This window comes from Neomonachus schauinslandi, chromosome 9, assembly GCF_002201575.2.
Source record: "Neomonachus schauinslandi chromosome 9, ASM220157v2, whole genome shotgun sequence".
Lineage (NCBI taxonomy): Eukaryota > Metazoa > Chordata > Mammalia > Carnivora > Phocidae > Neomonachus > Neomonachus schauinslandi.
This window is the reverse complement of record NC_058411.1, coordinates 9831757-9854741: the sequence shown is the minus strand read 5'-3', so window position 1 is coordinate 9854741 and position 22985 is coordinate 9831757. Positions and strand designations below refer to the sequence as shown.

Here is a 22985-nt window from a genome sequence, read left to right as displayed (position 1 = left end):
ACAACAACAAGGATGCATCTCAAAATAATGCTGAGTGAAAGAAGACAGACAGACTGTATGATTCCATTTACATAAAACTGTAGAAAATTTGAACTAATTTTTAGTGACCCGAGGTAGATTGCCTGCGGTGTGGGGGAGGGGCACCAGGGTGCAGGAGGGAGGAGTGGGTGTGTTCACTCTTGGTGGTGGTGATGGCTTCATGGGCGTATACATACGTCAGACTTTAAATTTGTGCAGTTTATTGTACATACACTCTACCTTAATAAAGTGGATTTTAAAAGAAAAAGGTCAGCTATCATTAACCTTTCTTCTCTTAGGTTATCCTCTTTCTTAGCACATTCAGTATGTCTGACTGTACTTGAATTCCTTCCAGATGACTCATTCCGCGCTCGCAGTGCCAGTAGCGTTCCGACTTCCTTTTCTCCCAGTCCTTCCCTACCGAGCACCTCCCGTGGGGCAGGTAACTCGGCTGACCCAAAGAGCAGTGGAAGCAAAGACGCGCAACCACGAAAGGCTCCCTTGTAAGTAATCCAGTGCTGTGCCGGCTGGAGCATTCTACTCTTTTCCGAGGCACTCTCCTTCCCACTTAAATTCTCTCCAAAGGAGAGACAATGTCTGTAATGAAGAAAAGGTAGAAGTTAAAAGGAATTATTTTTACCTGCACCTCTGTTATGTCAGCTACTTTTTTTTTTTTTTTAAGATTTTATTGATTTGACAGAGACAGTGAGAGAGGGAACACAAGCAGGGGGAGTGGGAGAGGGAGAAGCAGGCCTCCTGCTGAGCAGGGAGCCCGATGCGGGGCTTGATCCCAGGACCCCGGGATCATGACCTGAGCCGGAGGCAGACGCTTAACGACTGAGCCACCCAGGCGCCTCTAATAAGAAACTTGAAATGGCTCCTGTTAAAACCCGAGATCCATTTATTTTCCTGTGAAGTGTTTGCATTCAGGGCGTTTATCTGTGAGAAGACACTGGATATAATTGTATCCCTTTTAAACACCCAGCTCACGGACCACAGTATGTAGTCACCCAGTGCCTAGAAAGATGGGTACAGCTAAGGCCCCTGAAGGAATATTACTGCAGCCCATAATCTGGGGTTGTGGGCCCAGCAAAGTGGAGGTTTCTACAGACCATACTTGTGCTTTCGCATTGTGGTTATAAAGGGCCTCTCTTCTTCTTTTCCCCCGTGGTTCCTTTTTGTGCACTATTTATATCCTGTTTGAATTGTTGAAGCCTTTGGTACTTGTGGTTGGAACATGTAACAGGGTAAACTCTAAAAATCTCCATGGTGAGAGATCATATCAAGGTGGGACTGATCAGCCAGGATGCCCAAACCATAGTGACAGGTTTATGCTTTCATATAGGATATCGGAACCTTCTGATTAGAATGGAGTTTAAACAGGACTCAGGTTTTCTTTTAAATATATTTCACTGAATTCGTGAGTATTTTCTCATGAAGTTTCTCGAATGCATCTTTTTTTTTTTGCAGAAACTGCATGCTTTAGTCCCCTTTAGGAACTGAACTCTGTATCATAATTTCTTCTAAATTTTAACTGGCCATTGGTGTATATAAATACAGATGTATTCCAAATTCATTTAAAACTTAGAAAAAATGTACTGAATGGAGCTCAAGGAGAGAGTAGGACGATGTAATAGCAAAAGGCAATAGCAAATACAAAATGTAATATTGATATTACAGATTAGTCGCATTAATACTTTTATTTGCAGAGAATGTTCTTTGACCTTACAATGATTGTTCAAATGACTATACTCTGAAGTCCTGAGGATCGAGGACAGGATGGGGTAAAGGTCTATAGAGACCTTTAGCACTGGAGCCTTGTACTCTTGTGGCAACAGCAGGCGGCCAAACACTGTGTATTGTCTGTTTGGCGTCTGGGCCTCATTGTGCCCATATGTGTGATGACAGGGTGGATTCATCCCTCAGGGGGCCTTCCTGTCTGTCACCCCTAGGCCTCTTCCTCTCAAAGGCTTGCCCTGGAATTCTTCTACTGAAGAACATATTTAATAACATCGGAATGTAGTTCATTCTCTTCTCAACTTATTTTTCTGTGTGTCATAGGCATTTTTTAAAGTGAAGATGGCTGAAACCTAATGTTTTGACCAGTTCTCCTTTATTTCAGATAACTGTCTTCATCTGTTCTTTCTTTGCTGAGCACGTTTTTCCTTTTTATAGACTGAATTTTCTCTTGCTCAATATATATCCTTTATAGATAACATAAAATTATATCCATAGAATTATATAATCAGTTACATATAATTGAGGGGTTAAAAAAAGGAATCTAGAAACGCTCTAAAAAATCACATCATTTGTTTCTTCTTTGCTGAATATTGTGAAGGAAGAGGGATGTTGGTATTACAGCTGCTTTTTTTTAACAGGAGACTGGATATCGAGTCCATAACTCTATTTCCATCTGATGTAGTTGTAGCCTGGACTTTCTCATGAAAGCATACAGCCACATGGCTGGAATAGCTGATTGATATCTACGTTGGTCTAGTTTCTGTGAAGTATTATGCAAGATTCAGCGATGTGTCCTATCCAAATGAAAATCTCTCCGTTTTCTGTAAAATAAGCTTATGAAGTGATTTCAGAAAGTATTATCTCAGTGATGCTTCTCCAAAAAATTCCATGCAACACATTCTCCAGCTTTTCAGTGTCCTAGAGATGAGCCGTCTGGTATTTAGGAGTACAAGTGTCTTAAAGGAGGTACGGGAAGGCATCAAATATTGATGTATTTGGGCCTGTGTTCATTTCTGTTGTTGTTACACACAAAAAAGTGGGAAAAGTCATATGAATTGAATTGAATGTTATGTTAGATGTATGTAGGATTGGGTAATTAAAGAGTTCCAAGTCATCCTTAATGTGTGATTTCTTTTTCACTTAATCAGAATCCTCATATAGTCGGTTTATTTAAAGTAGATTGTGTTTCTTACTTACTTTGTAAGCATTGAATGGATAAAATTTTTCATGTTTTGTTTTTTCTTTTTCTCTTCTCTTTTTCCCTCCTTGTCCCTCCTTCCCTCCCTCCCTCCTTTCTTTCTTGACAAAGAAAATCGAGAAAATCCAATCCTTAAATCATCTGCTTGATGAAGGAAGCAAAACAAAGACAACTGGAGATAATGTGATTGATGGACAAAAGCTAAAGCAAATGGCTGGGCTTTTTTTTTTCTTTTTCTTTTTCTTTTTTTTTTTTTTTGGTTAATGAATGGAAAAGAGACACATAATGGCAGCTGATGTTGATAAACTTTCCATATTTGAAATTAGATTCCCTAGGAGGTATACTATGTATTTCTTGAGTAATAATGTGGTTACAGAATTCCAATGTCATAGTGAAGTGCAATGAAAAACAAATTTAGCTATACGCTTTTAGCCCTGCTTCAGAAGAGACCAGTCTCCATTCATCTGTGCAGGAAACCATCTATTTAACTGTTCTAGAGTTTTAGCACTCAAAAATTATATGGAAGTCCAAATCAACTGAAATTGCTTTAGCTAATCACTTGGAAGGGCCTGGGGAGTAAGACAGACATTGCATCTTCTCACAAATCTCCAAGCCCAATTAAAAAGTCACACTGAAAAGGGTACGAACAGCAGTTTATCAGTCCTACGATGGTGGTGACAGTGTTGTAACTGGACATTCTGAAATTTCAATTTGGCAATGAAAATTCTACCAAGGTTTCTGATAACTTGTAGCTTACAACTACCTTAAAAATAATAGATCGATGATTTCATTTCCTAGAAGAATTTATTTTATAAGTACTTTGTTTACATTGTAGATTGTATTTGTCCTTAATTTAAAATGATGAATCTAGTTTGAATCAGCTGTTACTCCAAGCTATCATGCTTAAGCTATGTCAACAGCATTTATTTGTACTAATGCTAATATTTCCATAAAAATTTGCCTGTGGAACATATACAGTTCTTAATTTTAAAATGTCAGTTCTTGAGATATACTGTATGAAGCTATTGTCAGCTTCTCCATTTCAAAATGCAATCAGCATATAACTATATTGATATTAGAAAATATTTGTTTTTTAAAATATATTGATGTATGATAAAGATGATCTAATTTGTGAATGCATATGCGTGTGTGGTTACTTTTTATAATGTGAAATAATGAATAATGAATTTACTCAAAATAAAACATAGGTTAATGAGATACCAGTGTTTGTGAAAAAAGTTTTAAATACTTTCCTGCAGCTTTTATTCTACAGTTAATGAGTAAGACAGTTCATTTTTAAGTAATGAACGAGCAGCACACCAGCATCAACTATAAATTATTCAGGGGACAGCTACTCAGCGTGAGACTTGGTCCAAGATATGTGTTTCCCCTTTGCCTTTCATATGGCCTCTTCTGGGCTATTTTTAGTGATTCTTAGTATCTTTCATTTAAGGACAAAGAAATGGAATTGTTGAACTTCTCATTGGGTCAGTAGTTAAAACTGTGTCGATTTGAGAGACTGGACAATATGGGCTCAGTGAATTCAGTATTCTTTGTGGATTTTATGTAACTCAGCATCACTCACATGGAACTGAGGGCACGATTAGAAGAGAACATTCTCCATTATGCGGTGCATAATGGGACATCCAGCACTTTGCTTCATACTCAGCATTGACTCTGTTGCTTTAAATAAAATGGAGAATTTCAGTTTATTTGTTCAATAATAACTAATAATAATAATAGCAGAGTTAGGGGCTTTATTTTCCATCGTGTGCGCAGGGAAGAGTAAAGTGCTTTGTCACCAGGGCGCATAGAGTTCAGGAGTACGTGCAAGTCAGCCGCGGTCTTGTTCCTACTCAATTGGAACAGGTCTCGTTCCTGTCAATTAAGACGATTAATCAACATTACTTTCGGGAGTTTTCTTTTTTTTTTTCCCCCACAGAGCATGATTTCTAAAACTGTTGACCTATTTGCTAAGATTATACTTCCAAGCACGGATATATAAAAACAGTAAAAAACAAATTGGTGACAGTTATGAATATCCGCGTATATCTCAATTTACACCAGAAGCAAGATTGATACTCTCAGGGGCGCCTGGGTGGCTCAGTTGGTTAAGCGACTGCCTTCGGCTCAGGTCATGATCCTGGAGTCCTGGGATCGAGTCCCGCGTCGGGCTCCCTGCTCACTGGGGAGTCTGCCTCTCTCTCTGACCCTCCCCCCTCTCGTGCTCTCTCTCTCTATCTCATTCTCTCTCTCAAATAAATAAATAAAATCTTTAAAAAAAAAAATTGATACTCTCAGTAAAAGTTCTCCGTGTAACAACTCACCAGATAGATCCTTTAAAATAGTTGTGTGGCATTTGCCGCCACAGTGAAATAGGGATGGCTGGCTCCTTTATCTTCTTGTTAATTATGCAGACTTGCATTTTTAAGGACAGGTTCTAGAATGTCTCCAGTTCACATTACAAGTGAAATAACAGACCCTGTAGAACTCCGTTTTCCTGGCAGAAACGGAGATCGGGCCAAAAAGGATTTTACTAATAAGCAAGAAGAGCACATGGAGTCTTGCTGATAGAACCTCATACACGTTCAAATTCATTTCCATTATTTGACTTGCTGCGTTGAGACGTCTTATTCTGGAAGGATGGCTCCATGAGCCCTGCAGTCTGTGGGCATGTGTGAGGTACTCAAACTGAAGTCGACCAGACTCTTCAGCTTGAGTAGGAGTTTTGCAGTGAAGATAAAATGAATTGGACCAACTCAGTGATCTGTTGTCAGTTTTTGCAGCGCGTGTGACAGTGTGTGAGTGTGGGTGAGTGTATGTGTTTGTGTCTATGTGAGAACAGTTTTTAAACCTGACACTTAAATATAGTGAAGACTTGTTGCAATGTTCAGACTTCGCCCCCTCAGTTGAAACCTTGAATTTTTTTGGTAAGATCTATTACATTTTTCATTAGTCTGCCTTTTTTCACCACACATAGATATACTTAGAAAAGCTGAAACCTGGGGTCTTAGGGACTTCTTCAATCATGTGTGGGGGGATTATTTTTTTCTTTTTTTTCATATCACTGTTTCCAAAGCAGGTGTTTTGTTTTGTTTTTTAATTTAATTTTATTATGTTACGTTAATCACCATACAATACATCATTAGTTTTTGGTGTAGTGATCCATGATTCATTGTTTTCGTATAACATAAAAAAAAAGTTTCTTAAAGCAGGGAATATGGCCATTTCCTGCCTCCAAGGGCAATGTGTTAGATATAATTTTATGTGCTGTCCTTGTTCTCCATGCACATGGGGAGGGGAGGGTCAAGTTGGATCTGCACAGTCTAGGAGTCCTTCAGTACAATGAAGCTTTTTATAGCTGGGTTTGGCCATATTTGTTTCAGAGGATATTATGGTCTCATAGACTTTTCTAGATTTCATCTCTTAAAGGTGGATGATTAGAACGCTCTTTTATTTCCCTTTCCACTCTTTTTCCACAAACACACTTGACTGATGGAATACTAACAAGTCAGTTAAGAATGTTGATTGGACTTAGTACTTGATGTTTGCCTCGTCCTAGGTCCTGGCATTGTCAGCCAGTGCTCATGGAAGGAGTTCAGGAATGAAGTAACATGCAGATTTTAGAATGGCGAAAAGTCAGTCTTTAGACTGCTACTTAATAGTATTACCTTAAGTACGATTCACGTTACTCTGATTTATATTCATAATCAAGATGACTAATAAATTCGCTTTAGGTATATTTAAACATTGGATAGCAAACAGAAATCCAATTAGGCATTTAGGCAACATATTTGACACTCCCAATTAGCTAGCTCTATCCATGGTTCTCTGAATTTGCTCCTGAAATATTTTCTTGTCTCTATAACAGAAAATGACTAAGAAAATTTCAGAGGTATTTGCTATTTCCCTTTTAACCCTGGGACAAAGCCCATGCTTATGTTCTTTTTAAGTGAAGTGGGTAACAGAGGGACATGCATGGTGCCTGTATATTTAGATCGATGTTTTAGGTAGAAGGGAGAAAGAGTGAAATGGGCCAGGGGGCCGGGGTCAGGCCCCACCACGTGGGGTGGCCTTGGGCAAACGTTCTCCTTTCTCTGAGATGAGATTTTTGCCTTGAAGGCAAAAGTGCCTGGGGCCTGTGAATGTCCTCATGACCCATGACCCGGTCTGTGTCCCCCAGTTCTTTCTTGTGCGTGAAATGAAGGTATTGAACTCGATCTGCGGCTCAGTTAATGCCTGTCAAAGGATCTGCTGTACCACGGAGAAGCCAGGGCTGCCCCAAGGCTGGGGCCGCGGTCAGGACTGCCTACAGCTGTTTTCTTCTAATTTTAGTCAGCAAGAAATGGTTCTGTAACAGATTAAAATAAAACACTTCCTTTGCTCCAGAGGAGAGTTAAGAGAGCGAAGCACATGACTCATGAAGAATGTGTCTTCCTTCCTCCCAAAGGCTTCCTCTTGAAATAGGGTTCTGATCTACCGTTTTTTTAAAGTCCAAATCCGTGAGTAACAGAGAAAGGTAAAGATATTCTACCAAGCTAGTCTTAAGTTAATAACAAAGGCTCTGAGAAACAGGCTTAAAAGTACCAGACAGATGGTACAGACCTCTCCTTAAAATAGTGTGAATTTAATAGTCGGATTTGTCTGAGAATGGCTCAGACCAGCAGAGGACAAGGGGGACACTCTTCTTCGGCCACCCCGGGCCACCAGACTCAGCCTCGGCTGGAGCACTAAGTACTTAAGCATGTCGTAAATCAGAGGAGAGCTGGAGTCACCACGCTGCCCAGAAATAGAAACGTTCTAGAGGTTTCTTTATACATCATGAAGTGAAATGTCTGGTCCACTTGGTTGATGGGAGGCATGGAATAAGCAATGATTTCCTGCAGGGTTCCCACCACTGCCTCCGTTTTTTGTTTTTTTTTTTTTTATCATCCTCCATTACTGCTCTGGGTAAAACCTAGAAAAGGAAATAATGTGGAAGACCATTTATGGGGCAGTGGTGAGGAGGGAATTAATTGGGCCCCTTGACATTTTTTGCTATGGTCCAACCCATGGGGCCATCCACAATCCTGGGATTTAAAGAAACAGGCTCATCTGTGCTGAGAGGAAGGGTCTGAGGTTGTACCAGGCACTGCCTTAGGAGCCCGAGACAGTACCAGGGCACCCCAGACCACATTGTGGGTGTGGACCCAGGGGACTCAGCCTAGCCCGTGCACGCACACACGCAGCAAATCAAATGCTTTGGGCTTTGTGCTACTGATTCTCGAGCAAGCTGATGCTCCTTCCCCCGCCCCGCAGAAGGTTTCCACACTGCCTGGGACCCCTGACTACTTTGACCTTCTTTTTGGCAGGCACAGTGGGGGCAGGGGCCTGGTTACTCTTCTGTAGAAGCTTCCCCAGTCACTCATACTGCTCTGAGGCTGTGCCTCGGGTCCCTGAAGTCTCCCTGGACCCTGGGTGCCTGGACTCAGGCTGCTCATCATGTTTGGCAGGCCCTCTTGTCCAGAACCCTCATGTGATGCAAATGATGTACCGACATAATTTTTATAAGAGGAGATCATGGGAAGGAACATCTGTGTCCCAACACCTGGGAATTCTCTCATTTCGTGGAGTGAAAATTTATTTTCCAGAGTAAATGGTGGGGGGCGGGGGGGGAATATTTAATGGTTTGCCATTTAAACTGTAAAACAGCACATTTCTTCATTTTTAGACGTGTTTACAGCAGAAATTCTTTCAGGTGCTGGTGTGCAGGATGGTCATGTTTATTTGCCTGACTTGCCCTGAGCTGGTACAGCCGGATGGCAGGCCATGGTTACCCCGCTGGGTCCTGCTTCAGTGGGTGCCTTTTTAAATCTCTGTCAGCTTTGGAAAATGCAACTGTATGGGGAAAACAGGAATCAGACTTCATAGCTCAGACGTCGCCGCCATTTGGAAATGTCGGAACGTCTTCTTGGTTGTAGTAATGATGGGGCGCTCTTGCTAGCGTTAGTACCCAGAGGTTGGGCACGCTCACCAGCTCCCTCGGATGCACAGGACTGCTCTGGACAGCGGATGACTTCTTCCCGTCCAAACCAGTAGGGCTTTGGCTTGAGAAAATGGATTTGCTGAGGGATTCCATGCAGAAGATGACTAACCTTGCTCTTAGTAGCTTCAGAGGCAGAACTAAGACCAAGGAGTCTGCATTGGTTAGGGAGGAATTACAGGGAGGGGTGGGTATATAAGAAAAACAATTGTAGCCATTTGTGGATTGAGCTGCTTTTCAAGGAATTGGTGAGTTCTCTGTCATTGGAAGCACTGAAAGAAAGAACGAGGGGCCTGTTTTGTAGGGATATTCCAGAGGGGACTTCCACAAGGGGAGGGAAATTGGGCCAGGAGACCTCTGGGGGATTCTTTCATCTTAAAAGTGGTGTCATTTCATGCAATTTTAGTGAATCTGTGACCCAGTTCCATTTTGGGGGTAAATCTTGAGCATTGGGAGAGAAGAGGGAGAAGTCCACATAAGAGGAATTAAATGAGTGAAATGTTTTTTTTTTTTTTTTAAAGATTTTTTCATTTATTTTTTTGACAGAGACATAGCGAGAGCAGGAACACAAGAAGGGGGAGTGGGAGAGGGAGAAGCAGGCTTCCCGCGGAGCAGGGAGCCCGATGTGGGACTCGACCCCAGGACCCTGGGATCATGACCTGAGCTGAAGGCAGACGCTTAACGACTGAGCCACCCAGGCGCCCCAATGAGTGAAATGTTTTAATAAAGTAGCTCAAAATTATTAAAACATTCAACTTGAGTGCTGTTTCAAATTTTGGGGAATTTTAAATCTGATTTTCTACTACAACTTTTCTCTGACAGCATGGTATTTTATTGATGTTAAATGGTTTGCAAAAGTGTTGGTTTTGGTCACATTTGATACTTAGGGATTGGGCCCTCTGAAGGATCTTGACTTACCTTGGGTACTTTCAGGTTTCTTGAAGTAACTGAGAGCTCACAGAGGTCAGCCCTGGGGTGAGAAGACTCTTCCGATTCCCATCTGCTTAAACAGTTGACAGTTGACACATCTCATACTTCTGATCTAGCTGGAACTTTGGGAAGAAAGCTTCCATGTTTCTGCAGGACAAGTACATAGAATGGCGAAATGTAGATAAAAGCCATAGACTCTCAACACTAAAAAGGTCACAAACTCAATTCCTAGCAGTCAGTTGGCAGCACCCTCGCTCTCTTCTGGGACTGTCCCCCCACCCCCCCAAAGTGCCCTAGGGAGGCGGGAGGCTGCAGTTCCCATGGGCAGAGACCCTCATTCTGAGCCAGGCCACCTGGAGCACAATGTGCCCGAGAGAAGTCCCCAGGCCTCTCCTCCCTGATGCAGGGGGCCGTGTCCAAGTCCCTGCCTGACATAAAACAGCACCCAGCCCTGGGACTCGGCGCGTGGCTCCTTGCTGATGCTAACCCATGCCTCTAGGACTCAGGGCCCCACTCCTCCTACAGCCTCAGGATCACCCCCTTACTCGGTGAAATACTTTTGCCGTGCTTCCTAAATATCTGTGTTTGGGGATGCCTGTCCGATTCTAAATGGCAAGCCTGTGTTCAGCGGGTCACTCCTATGTTGTAAGCTCTGGGCAAGGACCTGCTGCAGTGTACCAAACCTACACGGGGCTCACGCCTTCGGTATGTGACAGTGTTTAGCACTACTTTGTAAATGAAGACACCATCCCGTGGCAGGATGCTCCTGAATTCCGAGTCACTCCTCTTGGTGACAGTCATCAGGAAATGATCCTGTCACACCCGGCAGATGTCACCCCTTCCGATGGCTAAGTCTTGCCTTGGAGCAAGCTCCTCCTCCGGCCTGGAGTGGCTGTCTGGGGATACATGGGTGTCCCTGCATGCTGCCTCCTGGACAGTCCCATGTAACCCCGAAAGCCTGGGTTCATCTGCTGAACAGAACAGAATGTCTGCAGGGGTCCCTCCCCTCTCCGGGCACTGGGGTGCCCTCAAGCGTGCCAAGGATGCATCAACCTAAATAGAATCTGAGAGGGAAGAAATCAGCTGCTCACCTGCCATTCCTCACCCCTGACTGGGCCTGGAGTAGCAGTCCCACCCCCAGTCCTGGAAGGGGCAGGCTAGCCCCCTGGGCAGGAGGGTCCCTGGGAAGAAAGCCAGGGACCTGAGTGTGGTTTGCATGGCGAGTGTTGTGGGCATGAAGTCTCAAGCCTTGAAGGCCTCTTCCTCTGGCCACCATTCTGCAAAGGAAGGTCCCTGTGTCTAGAACACGCCTCTAAGCCACTCCTGTCCTATCCAGCCTGGGGGTGAGGACTCGGCACTGCCCAGGGCCCCCCTCCCCCACCTTGGAACGCACCCAGAGCCAACAAGAACATCTCTCCCCCATAGCTCCTAGTTGGATGGACCCTTTGAAGGTCTCCTTTAATCGGCTGGCTCTTCCCAGTGAGTGGCCCCCTGGTGCCTGGGAAGGTCCTTCACTCAGAAAAAAGACAGGGAAGGTTAGGGTTTGCAGCAAATATTTGCTGTTCCAAAGGATGCTCCCCAGGGGACTGTTAATGATTAACATCCCGCTTGGAGGATGTGTTTCTGCAAAAGCAAAGACAGAGAGACAGGCTTCCCATAGTCCCCAGATGCTTCTCCAACCTGGAATATGACTGGGTGCATCGTGAGAGCTTCCGCCTCTCAACCCCAGGTGTTGCTCTGGAAGGATCCAGAGCCTCGTGGGATGGACTTGTTCCAGGGGCTGAGTACCTCGTGTGAAGGAAGGCGATGATAGATCCCACAGAGGGCCCCTGGATCCCCAATCTAAGGCTGGGTACCCCGTTGGGGGTGGGGGCAGAGACGATGAAGACCTACCCCATTGATCTCAGTCCTAAGGTTTTCTGCAATGTGAATCATACTTGGTAAAGTTCTCCAACACAAAATACAAATCTTCCTCTGATTTACATAGTAATTGTCTTCACAGAAAATTCAGTGGGAATGAAAATCTTGCGGGAAATTGGTGTTTTCATATGAAATCAAACATCTGTGGGACTGTGAGTCTCTGGGCTCAGATGATTTTTGGACAGGTTCTTCACGCGTACGGACTCGCTGTGGAACATCTGTCCTGTGGGACCTGGGTCACTTCATTGCGAGGGACGGTCCTATGCCTTGCAGTATGTCTGGCATCTCTGACCCTCATGGTTTATGCCAATCGCATGTCCTCAAATCTTTGTGAAAACCAAAGTGCCCCAACATGTTTCTGGAATGTTCCTTTGGAGCAGCACCTGCTCGGTTGAGAAGTGCTCCCCGATAAGGTCAAGGTGAGGGGTGCAGGTGGGCTTCTCAGCCTTGGCCTTCCCATCTGCATTGTCCTGCAGCCAATGGAGGAGGGGCTCCTTCCTGCAGACTGGGGTGGGGGTTCAGCTTTGCCAGATGTCTGAGAGGAACCAGCGGGCCCAATGCTGTGGGGCATGGTGTTCACGGAGGGCTTCAGAGCTCCATAGAAGTCACTGTGTTGCACTTGACTTTCTGCGAGGCTCTTACAACGCCTGCCAGGATTTCAGAATGGATCCTTCCAAGGGAAGGCAGCAGAATGTATTGGAAAGAGCATGAGGGTCTCCGTCAGCCACCCCGGGGCCCCCCACTGTATTCACTGGGGAATGCAGCTCAGCCTGTCCGTGCTTGCTTTCCCCGCTTCATGGAATGGCCAGAACGGAGCCTCTGGCCTATGAATATCTCATCAGCACCCAGAACCAGCAAGGAGCTGGACGACAGCAAGCCCTGGCCCCCAGGAAGCATGGCTCAGACGCTCTGTGCCTCCAGTAAGGACATGAGTCCTGCGCTGCCCCCAGCAGGTCACACTCAGTCCCTACCGCTGTCACTTGGGCTTCTTCCCAGCTGTGCCCCCTGGACTAGCTCCCCAACCGCACTCTGCTTAGGTTTTCCCATCTATAAAATGGGCTCCCATGGCCGAACTGTGAGCACTGCACACCTGTAGCGCCTGGGGTAGGGCAGGCAAAGAGCTTGAGGCCTGGCCGGACGCGCTAAGGAATGGTCGTCGTTGTGTGACGCTGGGGCCAGAAGGAATGTCAGAGGTAACGTGGCCCCCAGATTTGGACTTTATGGAGGAGGACATGTGAGAGACAATCGTGAGTTTGCTCTGTGTGCATCAGATCAAGGGCAGAGCTTGGGTAGGTGGGTGCACGACGTGGAAAAGAAAAGCCTTCCCAACCTCCGCCTCCACTTGGTGCCTAGGAGACCAGCGCCCCCCTCCTGTGCCCCGGGCGCCTCTCTCCTGTGCCAGGAAGGCAGGCAGACGCTGGGCGCCCACGCTGCTTAGACCTGAGAGTAACAGGATGTCTGTGACAAGCACTCAGCCCAGTGCCTGGCATGGCGAAGGGGGGCTGATGTCAGCAGGACTCACGGCCCCGCCGGAGGCAGGGGGATGGACAGACAGCCTGCCCAGGATTCCAAGGGCTTCATGCAAGGGTCTGGGTGGGAGCGGTGATGGGAAGGAATGGTTGCCTTGTTACCAAAAGATCTCGAGGGAGCTCACCTAGCAGAGAGGCAGCCTCACGACCTCATGGGCAGCCGTCCCAGGGCGGCCGGAGGGTCCCCATCCAACCACGTGGCTTCTGGTCCAGCCTTCAGTGCCCAGGACACAGGGGCACAGTGCTGGACCCTGCGCTGGGGGAGGAAAGAGCCTTTAGGTCAGTTGGGAGCTCGACTGCCTGAAAGCAGGACACTTCTAGGGTGCTCACCACGCATCTGGCCCCTCTCCACCCCTACCCCCCTACCGCACACACACATGCACACATGCACACCCACACCACGTGGGCATGCACATACCTGTTCTTGACTGTACTCTGTCTGGGTTATATCCTTACCCTCTTTTCCTTTTATGCTGCTGGTCATTACTTATTTATTTCCGGTTTTAACTTAAAACATTTATTTTTAAGCAATTTCAAACTTCAAGTAAAATTGCAAGAATAGCTACAAAGAACTTCTATAACCCTTTACCCAGAATCACTAATTTTTTAAAGATTTTATTTATTTATTTGACAGAGAGAGAGACAGCGAGAGCAGGAACATAAGCAGGGGGAGTGGGAGAGGGAGAAGCAGGCTTCCCGCCGAGCAGGGAGCCCGATGTGGGGCTCAATCCCAGGACCCTGGGATCATGACCTGAGCCGAAGGCAGGCGCTTAACGACTGAGCCACCCAGGCGCCCCAGAATCACTAATTTTTAAACCTTTTCCACATGTTTGACAATTCTCTCTGTGTGTCTGTGTCTGCATGTGCCCCCCACCCCCTGTCTTATTCTGAATCATTTGAAATGATTAGGTGTCCTGGAGAATAAGAATATTCTCTTATGTAAATGGTAACAAATGATCAAATCCAATTTAATATTGTTACAATACCTGAAGCTACAATCATACTCCAATGTTGCCAATTGCCCCACGAATATTCTTTGTGCTATTTTTATTTGCAGTTTAGGAGCCTGTCCGAGCTGTCTGTTGCATTTCGCGCCACCTCACCTTGGTCTCCTTGGATCTGGGATGGTTCTTCAGCTGTGCCTGTCATTATATTGACATTTTGAAAGGCTTGGCTTGGCTATTTTATAGGTTCTCAGTTTGGGTTGGCCTTGTGTATCCCCTTGATTAGCCTCTGATTATACATTTTTGGTGGCAGGAATAGAAAAAAAAAATGTTGGGTCCTTCTCAGGATATCACATCCAGAGGCACCTGATGTCTGTTTGTCCCTAATTGGTGATGTTCATTTAATAACTTGGTTAAGGGGATGTCCATTTCTCCAAGATATACCTTCCATGTCTCCTGCAATAAGTTCTTTGTGAAGAAATACTTGGAAAAAATTTAAATATCCTGTTCATCAAACTCCTCATCCCACCCCCCCAACCCCCACCCCGCTGAGATGTATATCCATTGAACACTCTTGCCTGAATCAGTTTTTAGGATGATGGTCTAAATCCATATTCCTTTCATATTTATCAACATTCTTAGTATAGATTCATGAACTCAATTTTATTTAGTGCACGTTAATCCATTACTGATCGTATTATAAATATATATGTATGCATGTTTGCATTTGTTTAGATTTCAAATGGTCCCAGGTATACCTAGACACTAGGAATGTACTAGAAACCATAAGTTTATACCTCCAGTTATAATTTTTTGAAGATTTTATTTATCTTATTTAGAGAGAGAGCAAAAGCAGGGATAGGGGCAGAGGGAGAGGGAGAGAGAGAATCTCAAGCAGACTCCACGCTGAGCACGGAGCCTCACGCGGGGCTTGATTCCAGGATCCTGAGATCATGACCTGAGCTGAAATCAGGAGTCAGACACTTGACCGACTGAGCCACCCAGTCACTTTTTATATCTCCAATTCATACCCTAGCCCATAGGATTCTTTCTTGCTTCCCCATTCCATATGTGTGTCTCTCTTCTTGCTTAACCCTAAGAAACATATAAATAATATCATGTTTGCTATACCCACTCCACTTTGAAAAACATGCTTGAAAAGAAGTCTTCAAGGTTTCTTTGTGGTCTTTTATTCTTAAAACTGGGGGTATATTGTCCAAGTACTGGGTTCGAAAGTTCCTTGGGTTAATCCTTTTCCTCCCCTACAGTGTGGTCATGTTATCTATTTGAAATACATTTGAGCTCCTTTGCTTTTCTTTTCATTTGCTTTTAGGGCTTTCCTCATCTTGTTCATTTAATTTTATTTTTGAATATATAGAACACTGACATTATTCTAATAGTCTAAACCGTATAAAAAGGTACCTGAAGAAAAGTGCCAACCCCTCCCATCCCTTCTACTCTGTGCCCTGCCCACAACCCTTGCAGGGATATACACATATACTTTCTTCTTTCCTTCCTTTTTTTTTTTTTAAGATTTTTTTATTTATTTACTTTTGCAAGAGAGGGAGAGAGAGTGGGGGAGGGGCAGAGGGAGAGGAGAAGCAGGCTCCCCACTGAGCAGGGAGCCCGACGCATGACTCGATCCCAGGACCCTGGGATCATGACCTGAGCTGAAGGCAGATGCTTAACCAACTGAGCCACCTAGGCAGCCCTGCTTTCTTATTTCTTTTTCTTCCTTACAAACTCAACTGTAGACGTCCTCCTTATTACTACTACTTTTTACAACTTCATAGTACCCCATTGTTTATTCAACCAATTGCCTATGTTTGGCCATTTAAGTAATTTCCAGTATTTTGTGATTACAAATAATGCTCCACTTAATAACCTTGTGCAGATTATTCTTTAAAAATTGTGGGAGATTTGTCTTTAGGTTAAATTCCTAGAATTTCTGGATCAAAAGCCAATATATCTGTGTTTTTGTTATATGTGTTGGGTTGACTCGTGGTCCCTGAAAAGCTATGTCCACATCCTAACTCCAGGGACCTATGAATTGTGACCTTATTTCACAAGAGCGTCTTTGCAGATGGAATTAAGGCAAGGATCTTAAGATCATCCTGGATCGGGGCGCTTGGGTGGCTCAGTCGTTAAGAATGGGTTCTGTCCCCAAGCCTCCTGCAGGAAAAACCCCGCTGACCCCTTATGCTCCCACTGTGGCCTCCAAAACTGTGAAAGAATTTATTTCTGTGTGTGAAGCCACCTCGAGTGTGGGGATTGATTGCATCAGTTGTAGGACGAGAGTAAGTTACGTATTGCCAATCTCCTGCTCCACGGTGGGCGTTAGTGTGCTCACCAGCGCTGCGTGCCCCATGGTCTCCCCACCATCAGCGGGGTGTGCTGGGAAGCTCTCGCGGCTTTGCCAATCCGGCAGACAGGGAATGGCACCTCCACGGAGTTTTATTTTGCATTTCTTAAAAATTAGAAATGAGGATGAACATGTTTTCATATATTCCAGCAGCCGCAAGTGAGGGATAGCTGCTCTTCGTCAGTGACGGACTTTGCAAATATATTCCCTCCAGTTTTCATTTCTGTTGACTTTGCTTATGAATTTTTGACTGGGTGTTTAAAAATAATACTTCTTATGTAGTCAAATAAGCCAATCTTTTCTTTAATTTCATCTGGACTGTGAGTCATGGGCAGAAAACCTTTTCCTACACCTACATTGTAGAGGAATTGACCGGTGCTTTCTTCTTGTACTCCTATAGTTTCTTTCTTTTTTTTTTTCCCACATAAATCTCTGATTCTTAGTTTATTCTTATGTATGGTGTGAAGAATGGATCTACTTGTATCTTTTTTCCCCCCAATGACTATCCAGTTGTCCCAATACCATTTATTTAAAAGTCTTTCTTTTTCGAATATTAAATTTCCACGTGTGCTGGTGTCTATTTCCAGTCTCCCCGGGCTGACCCCAGATTTATGTTCCAGCGCCACAGAATTAATTAGAGCATCTGTGTGGTTTGCTTTAATATCTGCTCAGGCTGGTCCCCTATCCTCCCCACCCTCACCCATATCTTTTCCTTGTCAGTGTTTTCCTGGCTCTTTATCTTTATCTTTCTATCTGGACTTCAGGATCCTCTTGTCTGTCTCCAGAGAAAAAAAATATTTGCTACTATTTTTATTGGAATACCATCGAATTGTTAAATAAACCAGAGAAGACAGATATCCAGGTGATACTGAGGCACCTTATGTAAGGAGTACCTTTCCATTTGTTCAAGTCTGATTTTGCATCTTTAAGGAGTCGTGTCATAATTTTCTCAATGCAGATTCTGCATATTTCTTGTTTATTTCTAAGTAGTTTTTTTTTTTTTTTTTTTGGTTGCAACTGGGTTTTCTCCTCCATTATTTAACTGGTTGTGATTTGTGTATGTGAAGGCTCATGTTTTTGCATGTTGATGCTATAGTCTGACGGCTTGCTGAATTCTTTTGTTACATGAGTTTGTTTTAGCACTAATTTGCTAGGGTTCTGCAGGTGGATTGCAAGGAGTGTTGTACTTCATTTTTCCCCATTCCATCCCTCTGCTTTCTCTTGTCTAACTCCGTGGCCTGATGCCCCCAGGACAATGTGAAATGGTGATGGATATAACACAGCCCTGTCTTACTCTTGACCTTAGTGGGAACGCATTTAGTGTTTTCTTATTAAGTAAGATGATGGTTTTAGGATTCAGGTCTATATATACCTGCTATATATGGAAGGTATAAATAGGCATTTTTAGGGAAGTGTACTTCAATTCTTACTTCTCAAGACATACGCTCCTCTATCCGTCATCTATCATCAATCATCAGTCCAGCTATCATCTATCTATCATCTATCTATCATCTATCTATCATCTATCATCTATCTATCATCATCTATCTATCATCTATCTATCATCATCTATCATCTATCTATCTATCATCTAATTCTTCTTTGACAGAGAAAGACACAGCGAGAGAGGGAACACAAACAGGGAGTGCGAGAGGGAGAAGCAGACTCCCTGCCGAACAGGGAGCCCGATGCGGGACTCGATCCCCGGACTCCAGGATCATGACCTGAGCCGAAGGCAGTTGTTTAACCAACTGAGCCACCCAGGCGCCCCCATCTAATTCTTCTTTATCTCATTTAATGCTTTTTGCCCCAAAGCAGGAGGGGGAAGCCTCTTCCTCCGGCAACGTGTCTCTATCGCCCTCTACCGACAAAGCTTAAAATCATGTCCAGATCCAGTTTTTGCAGAGCAGTGGATAAAGGGAGCGCTGGAGCTTGAAGAAACAAACTGATCACTATTTTTGCTTTAGACAGTTAATTATATTTTAAAGATATTTTAAACAATGCTTTCTATTTGCTCGCATATTTGCCCTTTCCAGTACTCTTCATTCTTTTGCATAGGTCTAAATTTCCACTGAGCATCATCTTGTTTCAGCCTGAAGAACTACTTAAAACTTTTCTTCAGGGAAGGTGACAAACTTTCCCAGCTTTTGTTTGTCTGGAAAAAAAACCACTTTTATTTTGCCTTCATTTTTGAAGGATTGCTTTGTTTCTTTCTCTTTCTTTTTTGAAGATGTCACAACATTTCCCCTAGCACTTAAGATGTCTTTCTGTCGTGTTTGGGGTTGCATGATTTCCTCCTTTTCTAGAAATAATTTCAAACTTACAAACATTTACAAAAACAATAGTGTTTCCATATATCCTTCCCCCAGCTTCCACATATTACATAACCACAGCACAATGATCAACACCAGGAAATTACAGGGGCGCAAGATCGCATGCTATCATTCCGAGTTTGTCACTGGTCCCACTTTGTCCCTTCAACCACACCTACCAGCAGTTGTAGTGACCCCAAGCCAAACGTCAGGCTGTCATTTACCCACTCTGTGGCCCTGGTGAGTGCGTGGTTCAAGCCAGAGGCTCCTCCTTTGAGAAATAATGCTCCCCTTATAAGGAGGTGGCTGTTTGACTCAATCCTTGGCACAGCAAGCTTTTATGGAGCGCATACTGGGTGCCAGGTGCCACGATGGTCCAAGTCTGTGTGCTTGAGGGAGGGGCTGCTGCCACCTCAGCTGTCTCCTGTCCCCTCTCTGGCTTGGTCACCCACCCGACCGTGAGATCCCGCCACGTCTCAGTAATGCAGGCATTCCCGGTGCCCAGCAGTTCAGGGCACGGAGTGGGCGTCCAATAAGTATGTTCAGAATGACTGAGGGACCCATAGAGCATAAAGTTAAAGAACGAAGGGAAAGAATGTAGTGGGTAGACTGTCTGATGGCACTGCGTTCGGACGTTTCCCATTTTCCCGGATCCATTTTGGTGGGGGGCCCACCCTTGTCCCTAGCTCCCGTGTCGTCACTGTGGGAACGTCACGTTTTCCCACTGAGCCTCCATTTACCCTGTAGTAAGAGTGGAGAAGACCCGGGGCTCTCAACCTGGGGCTTAGAGACCTATTCATGAAGGGGCCCTGCATTCCTTATTATTATTCATACTGTGAATTTTGGGGGAAAAGATGGACTCTAGGGACACTTACCTTTGACAACTTCAGCTGGGCCTCTTGGGTGATGCCGGAGAAATCTGCCCCCTTGTCGAGCAAGTGTGCAATGCCCATATCCCCCAGGATGGCACTGAGGTCATAGGCTCCGGAGATGGCCACCTTTGGGATGTACAGGTTTACCTGGCTGCTCAGGGGTAAGCAGATGGGGTTAGACTTTCCTAGGGCTGGGCCCGGCCAGCCGACTTCTGTTTCCCCTGTGATCCCTCCAGACGCTTCCTCCCAGCCGGACACGACCTTTGCGGAAAAGGGGAAGGGACAGAACGAGAGGCAGGATTTGCCTCTCCTTCCATCACACAGGCAGCTTCCTCTCTGGGCCTCTGAATGGCTAAATCTTTTCTCAGCTCTTTCTTTGAGCCAATTCCACCTGTGGTATAGCTGGGCCACTGGCCACTGAAGAAAAGAATCCCTAAAGAAGTCCCTGTGGTCCCCCAAGCACCCTAGGCAGAAGCTGAGGAGTGGAGAGAGCACCCGGCTGGGAGCAGTGTCCCGGCCCCAGCCCTACCACTAATGCTGTGTGGCTTTAACCAAGTCCTGTCCCTCTCTGTGCTTGTCCCTCTCCTCATTGACACAGCAAAGCAGGGCACTTCTCTAGATGGGGAAGAACAACTGGCAGTCAGGGAGACTGGCCTCTACCAAGCGCCTGCTGGGTGTCCTTTAGCTTCAGCATCGCATCTAATGCATGCATGCGCATGCGGCCTTAGGAAGCTGGAGCCAACATTTTCAATGTCCAGATGGAGAGAATTAAACTCAAGAGGAGCTGAGGAACTTCCCCAAAGTCAGACCACTGGGAAGCAGCAGAATTGTGGAGAGGCCATGACTAGTTGCTTCAAAGCCCCCTTGCCTCATGGGAGGAGGGAGAAGGAGGGAGGGAGGAGGGAGAGGGAGGGAGGGAGGAAGAAAGGAAGGAAGGAACGAAGGAAGGAAGGAAGGAGAGAGGAGGGAGAGGGAGGGAGAGGGAGCGAGGAGGGAAAGGGAAGGAGGGAGGAGGGAGAGGGAGGAGGGGAGGAAGGGAGGGAGGAAGGAAGGAAGGAGAGAGGGGGGAGGGAGGGAAGGAGGAGGGAGAGGGAGGGAGGAAGGGAGGAAGGAGAGAGGAGGGAGAGGGAGGGAGGCAGGAAGGAAAGAAGAAAGGAAGGGAGGAGAGAGGAGGGAGAGGGAGGGAAGCAGGAAGGAAAGAAGGAAGGAAGGAAGGAGGAGAGGGAAGGAAGGAAGGAGGGAGGGAGGAGGAGAGGGAGGAAGGAGAAGGAGGGAGGGAAGAGGGAGAGGGAGTGAGTGAGTGAGGGGGGGTGCCTGTGAGCTCTGTGTGGGGGCAAGGAGGCTTCCATAGGAGGTGGGCAGTAGCCGGACCCTGAGGGGTGGCACTCCAGTGAGAGGGGGGTGATCCTGGGAGGGGTGAGGCAGGAGAAGGGGTGACGCAAGCCTGGAAGGTGAGGAACCATAGGGTTTGCCTTCTGGGGCTGGGGGACATCATTTGTATAGAGTAGAGAATTCATGCCCAATCATATATGACACTTAAAGGCGCAAGAGTCTGCCTTGGATGTTTATTTTAAAAAAAATCTAGAAGAAAATGGCATGTGTTATTGATTTTTTTTTAGCTAAAGTGTTTTAGGGAAAAGATTATTTTTGGTGTAAAAAGAAAGATTATCCTTCTCATTTTTCACAGCCTAGGAGCCAGAATTGGCTTGACCCACGGTGGTAATAACCACTTGGAGACCCTGTTCCTGAATTATGGGCTCCCTTGGAAGGGGAGGGAGAAGGGCGTAATTGAAATGGTGAGCAGCCAGCCATGGGACCCCTCAGGTCGCCCAAACACAGGCTCACCCCCACCCCAATACCCAAGGTCAGGTGGGATGGGTCCAGGACTCTGAGAACATCTCTGGGTCCCCATGTCCCTATAGGGGATTTCTCAGAAACACACAGCAGACCTCGCAGCTCTTCCCTGCAGGACTGAGGTCAAACTCCCATGTCCAATCACGGAACTGGACTAACATTTCCAAAAGCTCCAGCACTGAGCAGCGCTCTGAGGCTACAGCTCAAAATAAAAATAACTCGAAACTATAAAACATAAAAACCTATATATATAGGTTTTTATATATGCTATAGCATATATATATGCTATATATATACCTTTTATATATATATATAGGTATATATATACACCTCTATAATATATATAGGTATATATATTTAAAAGGTATATATACCTTTTAAAAATAGGTATATATATATACCTATATATATATAGGTATATAGGTATAGGTATATATATAGGTATATATATTATATAGGTATATATATATACCTCTATAATATATATAGGTATATATATTTAAAAGGTATATATACCTTTTAAAAATAGGTTTATATATATACCTATATATATATAGGTATATATATATACCTCTATAATATATATATATAATATATATATAGGTATATATATACTTCTATAATATATATAGAGCTTCTTTCTAGATTTTCTGCCTGCAAACTCTTGGATTACACATTTCATCCAAGTAGAATTTGTCTCCTTCTTTGCAGCTGGTGCCCTGGGCGCGGCCCCCGGACTTGGCTTGTGCCCTTTCCTCCTCCATGCTCGCTCTTGGAGCCCCTTCCACTGGCTGAACTTCCACTCATGTTTAATACACAGTCCAGATGGAAAGCAATCTGCTCTGCAGCCCCTCTCCGGTCCCCTGGGGCAGCCAGGCACTCCCACCTTCCCCCACCTTTCCTCTCCTGCCCCTGACACAGCTGACACCATTGTACACCTTGAACTCCACCAGAAGCTGTTTCTCGGCTCTAGAGTGCATGTCTCTGAAGTCTATAGTTTGTCCTAGTCACCTTCTATCCTTTCTGTTTAGCCTAGTGTAGGGTACACAGTAGGTGGTTCCATTTGTGTCTGAAGGAGGGAGGGAAGGAAGGAGGGAAGGAAGGAAGGAAGGAGGGAGGGAAGGGGAGAGGAAGGAAGGAGGGAAGGGAGGAAGGAGGGAAGGAAGGAAAGGGAGCAAGGGGAGGGAGGAGGGGAGGGAAGGTGGAAGGGAAGAAGGAAGGAAGGAAGGAAGGAAGGAGGGAGGGAGGGAAGGGAGAGGAAGGAAGGAGGGAAGGAAGGAAGGA

The 22985-nt window shown here is 45.1% G+C and overlaps 2 protein-coding genes across 2 annotated transcripts in view; one reads left to right on the top strand and one right to left on the bottom strand.

Annotated features, from left to right (window-relative positions):
* The window catches only part of PPP4R4 (protein phosphatase 4 regulatory subunit 4), a 105226-nt gene extending 101052 nt beyond the window's left edge, over positions 1-4174 (top strand). Inside the window, exons 24-25 of the mRNA XM_021679663.2 lie at positions 374-521; positions 3068-4174. Coding sequence (XP_021535338.1) covers positions 374-521; positions 3068-3092 — 173 coding nt within the window. The 3' untranslated portion in view covers positions 3093-4174. The remainder of the gene's footprint in view (positions 1-373; positions 522-3067) is intronic.
* A 3536-nt stretch (positions 4175-7710) lies between these two features.
* LOC110571755 (corticosteroid-binding globulin-like) overlaps positions 7711-22985 on the bottom strand; it is a 28768-nt gene continuing 13493 nt past the window's right edge. Inside the window, 7 exon segments of the mRNA XM_044918045.1 lie at positions 7711-7875; positions 7878-7913; positions 9897-9953; positions 9955-10002; positions 10004-10055; positions 16608-16768; positions 19851-19998. Of these exon segments, the coding sequence (XP_044773980.1) occupies positions 7711-7875; positions 7878-7913; positions 9897-9953; positions 9955-10002; positions 10004-10055; positions 16608-16768; positions 19851-19998 (667 nt within the window).